We start from the raw sequence: 15,638 nt of genomic DNA, 5'->3' as shown, positions 1-15,638 counted from the left end.
CTTAACAAAGAGCTTTAACGCCCCCCTCCCCACCTTCCCTCCCCCCTCCCCCTTCCTCATGCCTCCCGTATTTTCTCTTCTCCCCCTCCCCCCTCCCCCCATCCCCCGCTTCGTCTCGATCCTCTCTCTCTCTCTTCCCTTATTTCCTATTTATTACCCATTTCTCCCCTCTTCCTCCTCCTTCCCTCTTCCCCAAGACCCCAGACCACACCTTCCCCCTCTTCCCTCTTCCCCAAGGTCCTCTCATTCCTCTCGAACATTCCATTCCCCTGGGTCCCTAAAGCCCCTCCTATATCCCCTCCCCTTCATCCCCCCAGATACCCCACCCCCGCCCATACCCCTCCCTACCTCCCCTAAATCCCCCTCTCTCCGCCCATACCAATCGCATTCATCCCCCACCCATACCCCTCCCCTTCCTCCCCCCTCCCTCCCTCTCCCCTTCCTCTCCCACCCATTCCCCTCCCCTCCCTCTCCCATCCATTGCCCTCTCCTCCCCCTCCCATTCCTCTCCCCTTCCTCCACCACCTATACCCCTCTCCTCCCTCTCTCCTCTCCCCCACCCCACCCCCCAACATCTCGAGATCCTTGGGGACCGAATGAAGCTTGACCGAGCAAGCCCTTAAGCGGAGACTAAAAAGAAAAAAAAAATCAGAGAGGAGGATATTACACACACAAAAAAACAAACAAACAAACAAACAAACAAACAAACACACACACATACACACACACATACACACACACACTTTGTCTCTGTCTGTCTCTCTCTCTCTCTCTGTTAATGTATGTGCGCGCGCGCGTGTGTGTGTGTGTGTGCGTGTGCGTGTGTGTAATTGTGTATGTGTTTCCCTCCCTCTCTCTTTCCATTCCATTAGCTCATACAATCTCTTGCTCTTATTCTCATTCTCATTTTTCCTCTGTCTTCTCTCCCAACTCCCTCTCCCTCTCTCTCTCTCCCCACTCCCTCTCTCCCTCTCCCCACTCCCACTCCCTCTCCCCCCCCCCCTCTTCGTGGCATGGAAGACGCATGTACGAACTTCTGAGAATTTTCTCCTTGGGAAAACATTTATGCAAAATAATGAGTTAAAACTCGACCCAGTAAACAAATGCATCTCGCTAATGTGGTATCCGGAGCAAATATTTGTTGGATACTTCGGAGTGCTGGGGGAGACGAGGGGAGGGGAGGGGAGGGGAGAGGGGAGTGGAGAGGAGAGGAGAGGGGAGGGAAGGGGAGAGAAGTGGAGAGGGGAGGAGGAGAGGAGAGGAAGGAGGAGGGAGGGAGGAGTGGAGTGGGGAGGGAAAGGGAGGGGATGGGGGAATGGAGAGGAGAGAGGAGATGCGGGGAGGGGGGAGTGGAGAGGAGGGAGGAGTGGAGAGAGGAGGGAGGGGAGGGGAGGGGAGGGGAGTGAAGGGGGAATGGAGCGTAAGGATGGGATGTGGCTAGGGAGCGGGGAGGGGAGGGAGGGGAAGTTGCTGGAAGAGGGGGAAGTGGCTAGGGGATGGGGGGGGGTTGAGGAATGGTAGTTATCTAAAAGAGCGAATACGGAGAGGCAGAAGAGAGACAAGAGAAGAGAGAGAAGGGAGTAGACAGAAGCAGGGGAGAGAACGAGGCGAAGAAACAGAGGGGAGAAGAGAAGGCAGACCATGGGGGGAAAAGATGAAGAGAAGAGAGGATAAAAAAAACACCCCCCTCCCCCCCCCCTCAAGATCGTCCAGAAACACAGCTGCCTCGATTGAAATTCGCAAAGACAAGCCATCGTCTTCCGCAAATTGGATCAGCGTCTCCATGGACTCAATTTTATCAAAAAAAGACCCCCCCCAAAAAAAAGTCAAAAAAGAAAAAAACACGCCAGAAAGAAGAGAGAGAGAAAAAGGAACCGAAAGAGGATGGGGCTGACGACGGAACAAGCCAATAATTCATCTAATCTGAACGAGACCATTATCAAACTTTCACGACCAACCGTTCAATTTAGATCCCTAGTAAAAGAAAAAAAAGAAAGAGAAGGGACGAGAGAGAGAGAGAGGGAAAAGGGGAAAGCTAAAATCCAAGAGTAAAGAAAAAAAAAAAAAAAAAAAAACATTAACACAGCTTTGGAAATCGACAAAATTAAAAATGGGAGAATATAAGCCCGACGACCTCCGACAGATGGCAGCACGAGCGGTAATAACCCAACGAGCAGCGTGAAAACCTGCCTTTACGCCCCTCCAATGCATGTGATACTTCAGGGAAACTGTCCAACTGCAAGTGACGTCTGAGTAGGAGGGAAAGGGAGGGGGAGAGGGAGAGGGAGAGGGAGAGGGAGAGGGAGAGGGCGAGGGCGAGGGAGAGGGGGAGGGAGGGAGGGAAAGGGAGGGAAAGGGAGTGAGAGAGAGAGAGAGGGAGAGAGAGAGAGAGAGAGAGAGAGAGAGAGAGAGAGAGAGAGAGAGAGAGAGAGAGAGAGAGAGAGAGAGAGAGAGAGACAGAGAGAGAGAGAGAGAGAGAGACAGACAGACAGACAGACAGACAGAGAGAGAGAAAGAAAGAGATTAAGTGGTGGTGGGGGGGAAGGAGGTGGGGGGAGGGGGGGAGGGGGGCAACAACGACCCCCGCGCGCCCTGTCGAAAATTCAAAACGCGCCATTTTGAAAGTGTCAGAATTCCCCGCCGGATCTTGGACACCTCCCCGAATCCGCCGGGTTTTCGAGTGCAGCTGCGAATTACGTCTGAATTTGGGGAGGGGCGTGGGGGAGGAGGGGGAGGGGAGGGAGGGAGGAGGAAGAGGCGGAGGGAGGGAGGAGGAGGAGGAGGATGGGGGAGGAGGACGGGGGAAGGGGAAGGAGGAGGAGGAGGAGGAGGAGAAAGGGGGGAAGAGGGGGACAGGAGGAGGAAGAGGTGGGCAGGAGAAGGAGGAGGAGGAGGAGGAAGAGGGGATAGGAGGAGAAAGAGGAGGAGAAAGAAGAAGAGGAGGAAGGCACAATTCTGAAGTGAAGGAAGGCGGAAGACAGGAGAGGTAGAAAAGGCGAAAAGGAGAAGAGAAACGACAAATTCTGGAAAAAAAACGAAGAATGAAAGACAGAGCGAAGATGAAAAGCCAAGAGGGAAGAGAGAGAAAAAGAAGGAAAGAGGGGAGAGAAGAGGAGAGCGAGGAGAGAGTTCCCATCAAAAGGGCGCGTACGTATTAGCTTCGTCTTCCTGTACAAAAAGAAAAAGAAAGAAAGAAAAAAAGATTTCCTCTCTCTCTCTCTCACAGTTTTCGGTCAATTTGCTATCAAAAGTGAGAAGTCCAGCCGGGCGTGAACTGCTGCAAGAGATGGATGTGGTGCCCAGGGAGGGAGGGAGAGGGAGAGGGAAGGGAAAGGAGAGAGGAAGGGGAGGAGGGAGGGAGGGAGGAGGGAGGGAGAGAGAGAGGGAGAGGTTGGGAGGGAGGAGGGAGGGAGGGAGGGAGGGGGAGAGAGAGAGAGAGAGAGAGAGAGAGAGAGAGAGAGAGAGAGAGAGAGAGAGAGAGAGAGAGAGAGAGAGAGAGAGAGAGAGAGAGAGAGAGAGAGAGTGAGAGTGGGTGAGAGAGAGACTGAGAGAGAGACTGAGAGAGAGACTGAGAGAGAGAGAGACTGAGAGAGAGAGAGAGAGAGAAAAGAGAGAGAGAGAGAGAGAGAGAGAGAGAGAGAGAGAGAGAGAGAGAGAGAGAGAAAGAGAGACACAGAGACTGAGAGAGAGAAAGAGAGAGAGTGAGAGAGAGAGAGAGAGAGAGAGAGAGAGAGAGAGAGAGAGAGAGAGAGAGAGAGAGAGAGAGAGAGAGAGTGAGAGAGAGTGAGAGAGAGAGTGAGAGAGAGAGTGAGAGAGAGAGAGAGAGAGAGAGAGAGAGAGAGAGTGAGAGAGAGAGTGAGAGAGAGAGAGAGAGTGAGAGAGAGGAATAGAGAGAGAGAGAGAGAGAGAGAGAGAGTGAGAGAGAGAGAGTGAGAGAGAGAGTGAGAGAGCGAGAGACAGAGAGAAAGAGAGACTGAGGGAGTGAGAGATTGAGAGATTGAGAGAGAGAGAGAGAGAGAGAGAGAGAGACTGAGAGAGGAGAGAGAGAGAGAGAGAGAGAGAGAGAGAGAGAGAGAGAGAGAGAGAGAGAGAGAGAGAGAGAGAGAGAGTGAGAGAGAGAGAGAGAGAGAGAGTGAGAGAGATAGAGAGTGAGAGAGAGAGAGAGAGAGAGAGAGAGAGAGAGAGAGAGAGAGAGAGAGAGAGAGAGAGAGAGAGAGAGAGAGAGAGAGAGTGAGAGAGAGAGAGAGAGAGAGAGAGAGAGAGAGAAGAGAAAGGAGGGAGGGAGAGAGGAAAGGAAGAGACATGCGAGAAAAGGTAGATGGGTAAAAATTGGTTGGCTAAAAGGTAAGTGAAGGGAAGAAAGGATGAAAGGGCGGGAGGGGGAAGGGGGAAAGACAAAAAAAATGAAAAGAAGAAGAAAGAGAAGAGGGGGAGTGGGAGGAGGAGGAGGAGGAGGAGGAAGAGGAGTACGAGGAGGAGAAGAAGGAAAATAAGGAGAACGAGTATGACAAGAAAAAAGAGAGAAAGACATAAGGAGAAAAAAAACGAACAAATAGAGCGAGAAAGACAAAACGAAAGAAAAAGAAAAGAAAAAACAACAACAACAGACAAAGACACATGAGCACGCAGCTGATGGAAAACGGAGGGAATGCAATAACGAAAGAGGAAGAGGCAACAAACGGAAGAAGAGGAAAACAGAAAAAAGAAGAAATAGGACCAACAACCCCGGACCCGACAGGTAACAGAAGAGGAGAGACAAATAACACGAGGGACGAAGAGGGGGAAGGAGAATTACGAGAAGAGGGGAAGATTACGGATAATATAAGGGCGTGGGAAATGGGTGATAAAGGGAGGAAAGAGAATTAAGTGAAAGGTGGTAAAATGGGATAAGTTATAAGGCGAGGGCGACCGGGAGCCAGAGGGGAGGGTTGGAATGCCAAGCGAGAGAAGAAAGAGAGGAGAGGAGAGGAGAGGGAGAGGGAGAGGGAGAAAGAGAGAGAGAGAGAGAGAGAGAGAGAGAGAGAGAGAGAGAGAGAGAGAGAGAGAGAGAGACAGACAGAGGGAGAGAGAGAGAGACAAAGAGAGAGAGAGACAGAGGGGACAGAAGAGAGGAGAAGAGATAAAAGAGGAGAAGAAAGGAGAATGGAGGAGAGAGAGCGACCAACAGACACACAGACAGACAGACACAGATTAAGAAAAACACACTACCCAGAAAACAACAACCCCAAACCGGGTAAAACAAAAAACAAAACACGTCAAGACACAAGTCCCCCCACACCCCCACCAAGAGGTCCCCCCCCCCCCCGCGTGTACCTCCACTTTAACACGGAGCTAGAGGCGGGGTGGGGGCGGGGGTAGGGGTGGTTGACGAGGCGGGGGATGAGGGAGGGGGTGGTTGATGAGGGAGAGGGTGGGGGGGGGGATAAGCAGGGATGGGGGATGAGGGAGGGGGGGGGGGGTGAGGGAGGGGGGGTAGGCTACTTTTATCATATTAATAATCTGTCGCTGGAACCCTCGCGGCGACAGAGACAAGCGCTCGTGCTCTGCATGGCTTGAAGGAAGAGGGGAAACAGAGAAAATGAGGGGAACTGGAAGATAAATGAAGAGAAAGGGGGAAGAGGGGTAACAGAGAGAAAATGAGGGGAAAGAAGGGGAGATAAATGAAGGGAAAGGAGAAAGAAGGGAAAGGGGGAGGAGGGGAAACAGAGAGAAAATGAGGAGAAAGGGAAGATAAATAAAGAGAAAGGGAAGAGGGGAAATAGAGAAAGTGAGGGGGAAGAAGGAAAGTAAAAAGAAGGGAAAGGAGAAAGAAGGGAAAGGGGGAGGAGGGGAAAGGAGAGATAAATGAAGGGAAAGGGGAAACAGAAAATGAAGGGAAGGGGAAACACAAAATGGAAGATAGAAGAAGGGGAAGGGGTAACAAGGGAAAGAAGGGAGAGAGAAATGAAGGGAAAGAAGGGAGAGAGAAATGAAGGGAAAGGAGGAAGAAGGGAAACAGAAAATTGTGAGAGAAAATACAGGCAATGAGGTAAAAGGGGAAAGAGAACATGAGGGGAAATTGTAAGGGAAAATAAAGAAAAAGAGAATACGGGAAAGACAGAAAAGCGGTAAGAGGCGAAAGGGGGAAATAAGGGTAGAGAGGGGAAAGGGGATATAAGAAGAAGAAGGAGTAGACAGTAAAAAATAGAATAAATAAGGAAAAGGGAAAGACAGAAGAGGGGAAGAGGAGAGAGATATAAACAAAGCGAAAGAACAAAGGGGTTAAAAATAGTAATAATAAAGTAAGAACAAAAGGCAATAATAACAATAACAATATCGAAGTTATATAAACACTTCCCCCTCTCAAAAAAAAACAAGAAAAAAAACAAGAAAACGAATCCTAAGAAGAAAAAAATACGTAAAAAAAAAAGAAAAGAAAAGAAAAGAAAAGTCATGGACAGAAATGAAACACCCCGTTGGTACGTGTGCATAAAAAAAAGAAAAAAAACAGTTTAAAAAAAAGCCAAGTAAAGAAGACCAGATAAAAAAATAATAAACAAATAAAAAAAAAATAATAATAAAAAAAGTTAAAAATAGCTCAGCATGGCCGGAGTGAGGGAGTCAGCATTGCCAATTCCGTGATTGATACAAGGGTGCCACTCCAGAAGCCGGTTAACTGTGGCACTACTTAGTCTGTTCATTTCTATATTGATGTCTTGATTTTTTGTTTGTTGGCGGTTCATGGGGAGGGGGTGAGAAGGGAGGGGGGAGGGGGAAAGGGGAGGGAGTGGGGGAGGGAGGGAGAGGGGGTGGAGGGAGGGAAAGGGGTGGAGGAGGGAAAGGGGGTGGAGGAGGGAAAGGGGGAGGGGGAGGGGTGAGGAGGGAGGGAGGGAGGGAGGAGGGGGAGGGAGGGAGGGAGGGAGGGAGGGAGAGAGAGAGAGAGAGAGAGAGAGAGAGAGAGAGAGAGAGAGAGAGAGAGAGAGAGAGAGAGAGAGAGAGAGAGAGAGAGAGAAGAGAGAGACGAGAGAGACGAGAGAGAGAGAGGAGAGAGGAGAGAGGAGATAGGAGAGAGGAGACGAGAGAGAGAGAGGAGAGAGAGAAGAGAGAGGAGAACGAAGATGAGAGAGGGAAGGAGAGCTAAGATGAGAGAGAGAGAGGAGAGAGAGACGAGAGAGAGACGAGAGAGAGAAGAGAGAGGAGAGACAAGAGAGAGAGGAGAGACAAGAGAGAGAGGAGAGAGGAGACGAGAGAGGGGAGGCGGCGCGGGCCAATCCCAGGGAGGAGCCCCGCCTCCCCCAGCCTCGGCAGGTTGTGAAAGGAATGCTATTAAGCTCAGAAAGTATTTTTGAGCGTAAACTCGGCAGTAAAACCCCCGGCTGCGTGCCCGGGCGCCGCGCTGTTGTGACACGGGGCTCGAGATAACATGGGGCGCCGCTCCCCCCTCCCCCCCTCCCTCCCTTCCCCCTCCCGTGCGCACTTCCTCTCTCCTTTCTTTCCTTCGTTCGCTTTTTTCTTTCTCTCTTTCTTTCTCTCGTTCTCGTTTGATTTTCTTTCTCTCTTGTTTTCTCTTCTCTCTCTCTCTCTCTCTCTCTCTCTCTCTCTCTCTCTCTCTCTCTCTCTCTCTCTCTCTCTTTCTCTCTCTCTCTCTCTCTCTCTCTTCACACCACCGAGGGAAAGGTGGAAAAATCAAATTTCTTTCATTCCTTTCATTTTTTTACGAAACGAACAAATGACATGCCAACACCCCCTCCCCAACCCCTCTCCCCTCCCCAACCCCCAACCCCAACGCATCACCAAAAACCTAAGGTGCATCCCCACTCCCAGCCAATAAGCCCATCCCCAACCCCTCTCCCCAACCCCAATTTTTCACCCCAACCCCAATTCTTCTCCCCAACCCCAACCTCGCTCCCTAACCCAACCCCAAGGCCCCTCCCTAACCCAAGGGCCATTCCCCGACCTCCAACCCCCAACCCCAACGCTTCTCCCTAACCCTGAGGCCCCCTCCCTAACCCCCAACCCCAACGTTCCTACCCAACTTCATCCCCAATCTACAAAAAGAGAGAAAATTACTCAAAAGCCAACTCGCCAAACCGGATGTATCTGCCTATCAGGACCTACCCCTCCCCCCCTTCCTCCATCCAGGGCCCCTACACTAACCCCCCACCCCCTACCCTCTGCTCTCACTTCGCCATATACACATGAAAAAAACAACAAACTATACAAATCATTTTTTACCCTACAGAACACACACACACACACACACACACACACACACACACACACACACACACACACACATATGTATGTATGTGTATACATTTCACCGCGTCCTCTTTCTCAACAATAGGCTCCCGTACACTGAAAAATAAATAAAAAATAGAGAGAAAAAAAGTCCCATCCAAAGCGACCAGCAGCGCCACGGGTAAATAAATAAATAAATAAAAAAATAGGATAAAAAAACCGTCCGCCCGGGGGAGACAGATGAACTCTAAGCCCGGCGCCCTACAATGAAAACACACGCCGAAATTGTAGCCCCGTAAAACGCCCATTTAGCGCGAAGTACTACAAAACATATTGGGTTTTAGTGACGTGCATTTACCCGGTAATGGCCGTCAAGCTGGTCCGAGCGGCCATTTGTCAAGCTTCCCCTACCCCCCCCCACTTCCTACTCCTCCCCTTCCCCTCCCATCCAGCTCCACCTCCTCCTCCCCCTCCTCCTCCTGTGCCCCTTACCCTCCCTATTCCCTTCCTCCCTGGTCCCCTTTACCCTCCTCCTCCCCTTCACCCCGTCCCCCTTACCCTCCCTTTCCTTTATCCCCTTCCACCTTACCCTCCTCCCTTTCTCCCCTTCCCTCCTTACCCTCCCTTTCCCTTCTCCCCCTTCCCCCCTTACCCTCCCTTCCCTTCCCTCCTTGCCCTCCCTTTCCCTTCCCCCCTTCCTCCTCTTCCCCTTCTTCTTCCTCCCTCTCTCTCCGTCTATCCATGTTTGTTTGGAGGGAAAAAGGTAGGCCCATGCGCGTGCGTGTGCGTCCGCGCAACTATACACACACAGGGCCGTAAGAACCCACCACGAAGGAGGAAGAAACGAGGAAGACAACAACAAACCACCACGAAAGAAGGAGAAACACAAAACAGACAAGAACGAAAAGCCACGAAAACCCGCAACGCAATGACCTCCCCCCATACCCACATACCCCCTACCCCATCCCCACTCGCACACAAAAAATGAAGAAGAAAAACAAAGAAATACATGTTTAAAAATCCGAGGAGAGAGAAAGAGAAAAAAGAAAACACATCACTATTTATTCTATTCCTTAAATATAAGCAAGGCTCTCCTTCCCCTTCCTCCCCCTTCCCTCCCTTTACCCTCCCTCCTTCCTTCCCTGTACCCTTACCCCCTCCCTCCCTCCCTCTACCCTTACCTCTTCCCTCCCACCTTTTACCCTCCCTCCCTCCCTTTACCCTCCCTTTACCCTCCCTTCCCTCCCTCCCCACCACCCTCCCCGGTTAGCCAGCCTCACAACAGATGGGAAAATGACTTCAATCTCTTAAATAATGAGGGCTAACCACAGCTAGCTCTTCCCGCAGCCTGACAACATGAACATAAACATGAGAAGTGGTTAGTGGAAGTGTAATAACACTGCTGCATATTTTGCATGTGTGTATATTATTTTTCTTGGTATTATGGTCTCTTTGTGTGTGTGACGTGTGTGTGAGAGAGAGTGAAGGAGAGAGAGAGGTGAGAGAGAGAAGGAGAGAGAGAGGGGGAAGGAGAGAGAGAGAGGAGAGAGAAGGAGAGAGAGAGAGGAGAGAGAGAGAGAGAGAGAGAGAGAGAGAGAGAGAGAGAGAGAGAGAGAGAGAGAGAGAGAGAGAGAGAGAGAGAGAGAGAGCGAGACAGAGACAGACAGAGAGAGAGAGAGAGAAACGAGAGACAGAAGAAAGGAGAAAGATAGTGACAACAGAGACAATAGCAAGAATCTAAAAGAAAGATTGCCCCCAAAGGCCCATAAAGAAGAAAAAAATACAAGAGATCGTATGAGTGCCTGTCCAACACCCTCTGTCTGCGCCTGTGTGAGTGTCATGTCTGAGTGCCGTGTGTGAGTGCCAAGTGTGAGTGCCATTTGCTGTTAGTGCGTACGATGGACACCCCGTGGTACATACCGCCAAACTCACCGGGTGACGGCTCGCGGCAGCAGCAGCCACCGCCGCGTTCATGGCCGCTGGGTACATGGTGGTGCGGCCGGGCGGAGGACTCTCGTGTCAATCTCCCGACGTGCTGGGGGATCGGTCGGAAGGGGGGGGAGGAGGGGGAGGGAGGGAGGGGGTGATATCTCCTTCGAGGGGAGGCTAAGGGGGGGAGAGGAGGAGGAGGAGGAGGAGGAGGGGGAGGGAGGCGAGAGTGAAGCTGTTGTTGTTGTTCTTCTTCTTCGTCGTCACTTCCTAGAGCCTTTCCTGTTGTTTTTTTGCTTTGTTTTTTTCTTTCTTTACTTTTCTCAATCTTCTCACGCTTATTTCACCTTCTCTCTCTCTTTTTTCTCTCTCTATTTTTCTTTTCCTATCTCTTTTCCTCTACTTTTTTTCTCTTCTCTTCCTTCGTTCACACTACCCTCACGAGGTTATACTAGACACGTGATTCATGGTGCCGATGAGGGGAACCACACACACCGTTACCATGGCAACGACGACGACGACGGCGGCGACACCTCTCCGTACCTGGCAGCAATTAACGCATCCATGTTGTCCCGTCAGCAAACACAAACACACTCGCGCCTTTCCGTCCACTCGCGACGTGGCGGAAAGAACGAGACTTGGAAACACCACACTCGATTTCGAGACGAACAAAAACTAATGACAAAATGACCTTTATTTCTCTTTTCTTTCTTTCTGATATATATTTTTTTTCTTTCTCTCTCTCTTTTCTTTTCCTCTTTATTCTTTGGATAACTGGATTGAATGATCTGTTTCGAAACACCTGTAAGAAGAAAGGCATGAATAAGATTATAATGAGCTACAGGTGTGCGGGAGGCCTTAGGCTTACTACGCACACCTGGGCGAACAGGTGACCACTGAAACCTCACCTGGAACTAAAGCCTTGACACTAATTAATTTGTTTTTTCCACGTGTTCTATCATAACATTTTCTTGTGTTCTTCGGTGTCTGTTTGGTTTATTTTTGTATATCAATTACGCAGATTTCAAAGAGCTTTTTTTATACTATAATTTTTATATCACTTGAATGGTACAAACTGAGATATTTATTTGCGTATTTTGATTATTTGAAATTTCTGTTTATGTGCCTGTGACAGTCAGTCAGTCAGTCACCCCCTCCCTTCTCTCTCCCCCACCCCCCTCCCCTCTCCCCCCACCCCTTCCCCTCTCCCCCCACCCCCTCCCCCTTCTCTCCCCCCTCACCCCCTCCCCTCTCTCCCCTTATCGCCAACACCCCCATGAAGATAAGAGCCATCCACCGGCGCTTCAGCACTCTGGCCACGGATGTTTTTCCCCCGAACGCGTCCAGAGAGGGAGATGTCGGGAGAGTGGACGGAATGGGGGGTGGGAGGAGGGGGGGGTTAGAAAAGGGGAGAGGGAGGAGGTGAGGAGATAAGAATGGGACGGGGGAGGGGAAGGGGGAAGGGGGAAAGGGGGGGAGATAGTTTTTTTTTAGACTCTGGTATCGCTAGAATAACATCCTTTTCTTTATCTTTCTCTCTCTCTGTCTCTCTCTCTCTCTCTCTCTCTCTCTCTCTCTCTCTCTCTCTCTCTCTCTCTCTCTCTCTCTCTCTCACACACACACAAACACAAACACAAACACAAACACAAACACAAACACAAACACATACATATCCATCTCCCTCTCCCTCCTATCCTCTCCCCTACCCCTCCTCTGCCTCTTCCCTCCCTCCCCCCCCCCCCTTCTCCCTTCCTCTCCACTCTTCCCACAAACAATCCTTTGGTGTTTCTACAAGATGGAGTCACTCTTTCTTGGGGATTTCACTGCACACACCCTTAAGAGGTTGTGCAACAGCTCTCTTGCTCCATGGCCGTCTTCTCGTGAGCCGGTGTGTGTGTGTGTGTGTGTGTGTGTGCGTGTGCGTGTGCGTGTGCGTGTGCGTGTGCGTGGGTGTGGGTGTGCGTGTGCGTGTGTGTGTGTGTGTGTATGCCTCTGTCTGTCTGTCTGTCTGTCTGTCTGTCTGTCTGTCTGTCTGTCTGTCTGTCTGTCTGTCTGTCTGTCTGTCTGTCGGTCTGTCTGTCCTTATTTCATCCTATTTCCTCTCTCTCTCTCTCTTTCGTCGCTGATTCTTCCTTTTTTCCAAACATTTTTACCCAGTATCTCGATGGATTGTCGTTCTGTATATAATACTCTTCTTCTCTTTCATCTCTTCCTATCCTCCTTTCCTCCCTGTTCTCCCACCTCCTCCCTCACTCCCCCTCCCCTCCCTTTCCTCCCCCTCCCTCCCACCTCTCCCCCCTTACCTCTCACCCCCCTTACCTCTCACCCCCTCCCCTCTCACCCCTCCTCCCTCCCCCTCCCCACCTCCTCCCTTCCTTCCCCCCCCCCATCACCTCCTCCTCCTTCCTCAACACTCCCGACTCTTCATATTTCAAACAACCACTTCTCTCCCCACTCCTTTTTTCTCTCTCTCTCGCGCTAACCTCCCCGACAACTAATCCCACTTCAAAGGACTTTTAGATGGCTCCATTTCATGCCTGCTCCGTTTCTTTGCATCACCGTTCGCCACAGCCGTCGCGGGGAGTGGGGAGTGGGGTGTGGGGACGGGGGGAGGTAGTGGGGAGGGGGTGTGGGGTCGGAGGGAGGGAAGGAGTGGGGAGGGGGTGTGGACGGAGGGAAGAAGTGGGGAGGGAGTGGGGAGACGGAGGGAGGGAGTGGGGAGGGGGTGGGGAGACGGAGGGAGGGAGTGGGGGTGGGGGTGAGGGGACGGAGGATGGGAGTGGGGGAGGGGGGGTGTGGACGGAGGGAAGAAGTGGGGAGGGAGTGGGGAGACGGAGGGAGGGAGTGGGGTAGGGGTGGGGAGGGAGGGAAGGAGTAGGGAGGGAGTGGGGAGGGGTGTGGGGTCGGAGGGAAGGAGTGGGGAGGGAGTGGGGTGGGGGTGTGGGGACGGAGGGAGGGAGTGGGGAGGGAGGGAGAGAGTGGGGAGGGGGTGTGGGGACGGAAAAGGGAGGGGGAGAGGGTGTGGGGACGGAGGGAGTTAAGTAGAGAGAGGGCACAGGGAGTGGGGATGAGGTGAGGGAACGGACGGAGGGAGCCAAGAGAGAGAGGGCACAGGGAGTAGGGAGAGTAAGGTGAAGGACGACTGCAGGGGAGTAACAGGGAGAGACTGCACAGGAAGTGGGAAAGAAAGTAAAGGGAAGGATAAGAGAGACTAGGAGCGAGGGTATTTTGAGGGAAGGTAGAGGGAGGGAGAGAGGGAGGGAGGAAGAGAGAGGGAGAAGGAGAGAGACAGACAGACAGACAAACAGGCAGATAGGGAGATATAGGGAGATCCAAAGAGAAAGCGCCTGACAGACAGACGTAGACAGAGAGGAGGAGGGGGCGGAGTCATCCCGGGCGGAATCGAGCGCCTTTTGATCGTCTCCGCCCCATCCCCGGAGAAGCCTTGGCGGGGGGGGGGGGGGGAGCGTGGAGTGATGAATCAAGCGTAAATGATTTTATCGGAAGGTGTGGCTCGCTTTTTCTCTCTTGATCGTCTCTCTCTCTCCCTCTATCTCTATCTTTCTCTCTTTCTCTATCTCTTTTGCTTTCTCTCTCTCTCTCCTTCTATCTCTATCTCTATCTCTATCTCTATCTTTCTCTTTTGCTTTCTCTCTCTCTCTCTCTCTCTCTCTCTCTCTCTCTCTCTATCTATCTATCTCTATCTTCCTCTCTTTCTCCATCTCTTTTGCTTTCTCTCTCTCTCTCCTTCTATCTCTATCTCTATCTCTATCTTTCTCTTTCTCTCTCTCTCTGCTTTTTTCTTTCAATCAATTCTTCTCTTCTCCCTCTGACCCTCTCTTTATTTCCATCCCTCCCTCTATTGCATCATCTGCGTGTGTGTGTGTGTGTATGTGTGTATGTGTGTATGTGTGTGTGTGTGTGTGTGTGTGTGTGTGTGTGTGTGTGTGTGTGTGTGTGTGTGTGTGTGTGTGTGTGTGTGTGTGTGTGTGCATTTTTACAAAAATATATGCGTACATACATACATACATAAACGCGCGTACACAGCCACACATACACACAAGAAAACCTCCCTGCCGACGTCACTCAAAACAATCAGATCGCTTCCCTGAATATTTTTTTACGATTCTTACACTCTCTGCCCTCCTCCATCTCCCCTTGTTTCTTCCTCCCTTCCTTCTCTCTCTCTCTCTCCCTTCCTTCCTTCCTTCCTTCCTTCTCCCTCCCTTCCTCTCTCTCTCTCTCTCTCTCTCCCGCCCTCCCTCCCTCCCTCTCTCTCTCTCTCCCTCCCCCTCCCCCTCCTCCCCCTTTCCTTTTTCCCCTCTTTCGGACCAGCGCCACAGCCCTAAAAGCTTCCTCAATAATCCCTTAGCGAGTCCCCTTAATCCGGCGCCTTAAACCTCCCCTCCCGCCCGCCCCCCCTTCCCCTAGCCCCCTCTCTCTCCCCTGACCATCCCATACCCTCTCTTCCACCCTTCCCTCCTTCCCCTCTCCTCTCCTCTTTCCCCGTTCCTCTCTTACTCCTTCCCTATCTCTCCCCTTCCACTTCTTCGTTTTCCTTTTCTTTCCTTTCCTCTCTCTCTCTCTCTCTCTCTCTCTCTCTCTCTCTCTCTCTCTCTCTCTCTCTCTCTCTCTCTCTCTCTCTCTCTCTCTCTCTCTCTCTCTCTCCTTCTTCTGCACCTCATGCTGCCACAACACCACATCAACACCTCCCCCCCACTTAAGCTCTCCTCCCTCCTCTCCCCTCCCCCTACCCCCCTCTCCCCTCCCTCCGTATCCCTTCCTCTTAGAACCTGTTCTTGATGTTGTTGTTTTCTTTTTCTTCTTCCTTCGTTTTTATCGAACTTGACTTCTTGTTCCACCTCACTTCCTCCCAAGTCCGATCTCCTTATCTTCTTATCCTCTCTTATCTCTCTCTCTCTCTCTCTCTCTCTCTCTCTCTCTCTCTCTCTCTCTCCTTCTCTCTTCTCTCTTCCTCTCTCTCTCATCCTTCCTCCTTCTCTCCCTCCTCCCTCCTTCCTCCTCCTCCCCCCCTCTCCTGCTTCCTCCTTCTTCCTCCCCCTCCTCCTTCGGTTTCTTCCTCCCCCTCCTCATCCTTCCCCCTCCTCCTCCTCTCCTCCTTCCTCCTTCTTCCTCCCTCCTCTTCCTCCCTCCCCTCTCCTCCTTCCTCCTTCTTCCTCCCTCCTCCCCCTCCCCTCCCCCTCCTCCCCCTCCCTCCTCCCTCCTCCTCCTCCTCCTCCCCCCTCCTCCTCCCCCCTCCTCCTCCTCCCTCCTCCCCCCTCCCCCTCCTCCTCCTCCCCCCTCTCCTCCTTCCTCCTCCCCCTCTCCTCCTTCCTCCCTCCCCCTTCTCCTTCGGTTTCTCCCACTCCCCCTCCCCGCCGCCGCCCTCGCCTCCTCCCGTGATCCCTGGCTAAGCTTACCGTGTCCCTTGCACCGGACACAGGAGGTTTCATTAGGGCTTCACTCGGTCCACTGCCTTCCCTGGGCTT

The 15,638-nt window shown here is 51.8% G+C and overlaps 1 protein-coding gene across 10 annotated transcripts in view; it reads right to left on the bottom strand.

The window, feature by feature from the left end:
• The window catches only part of LOC138865006 (TLE family member 5-like), a 122,160-nt gene that overhangs the window by 98,749 nt on the left and 7,773 nt on the right, over positions 1–15,638 (bottom strand). For 9 of the 10 annotated variants that reach the window (XM_070133685.1, XM_070133688.1, XM_070133687.1 and 6 more), the window contains exon 2: positions 10,141–10,951. In XM_070133685.1, coding sequence (XP_069989786.1) covers positions 10,141–10,209 — 69 coding nt within the window. In that variant the 5' untranslated portion in view covers positions 10,210–10,951. The remainder of the gene's footprint in view (positions 1–10,140; positions 10,952–15,638) is intronic. The other variant, XM_070133683.1, reaches the window with a different exon arrangement.

Source organism: Penaeus vannamei, chromosome 19 (genome assembly GCF_042767895.1).
Source record: "Penaeus vannamei isolate JL-2024 chromosome 19, ASM4276789v1, whole genome shotgun sequence".
Lineage (NCBI taxonomy): Eukaryota > Metazoa > Arthropoda > Malacostraca > Decapoda > Penaeidae > Penaeus > Penaeus vannamei.
Note: the sequence above shows the minus strand (reverse complement) of the source record. Positions and strands in the feature narration are given on the sequence as shown.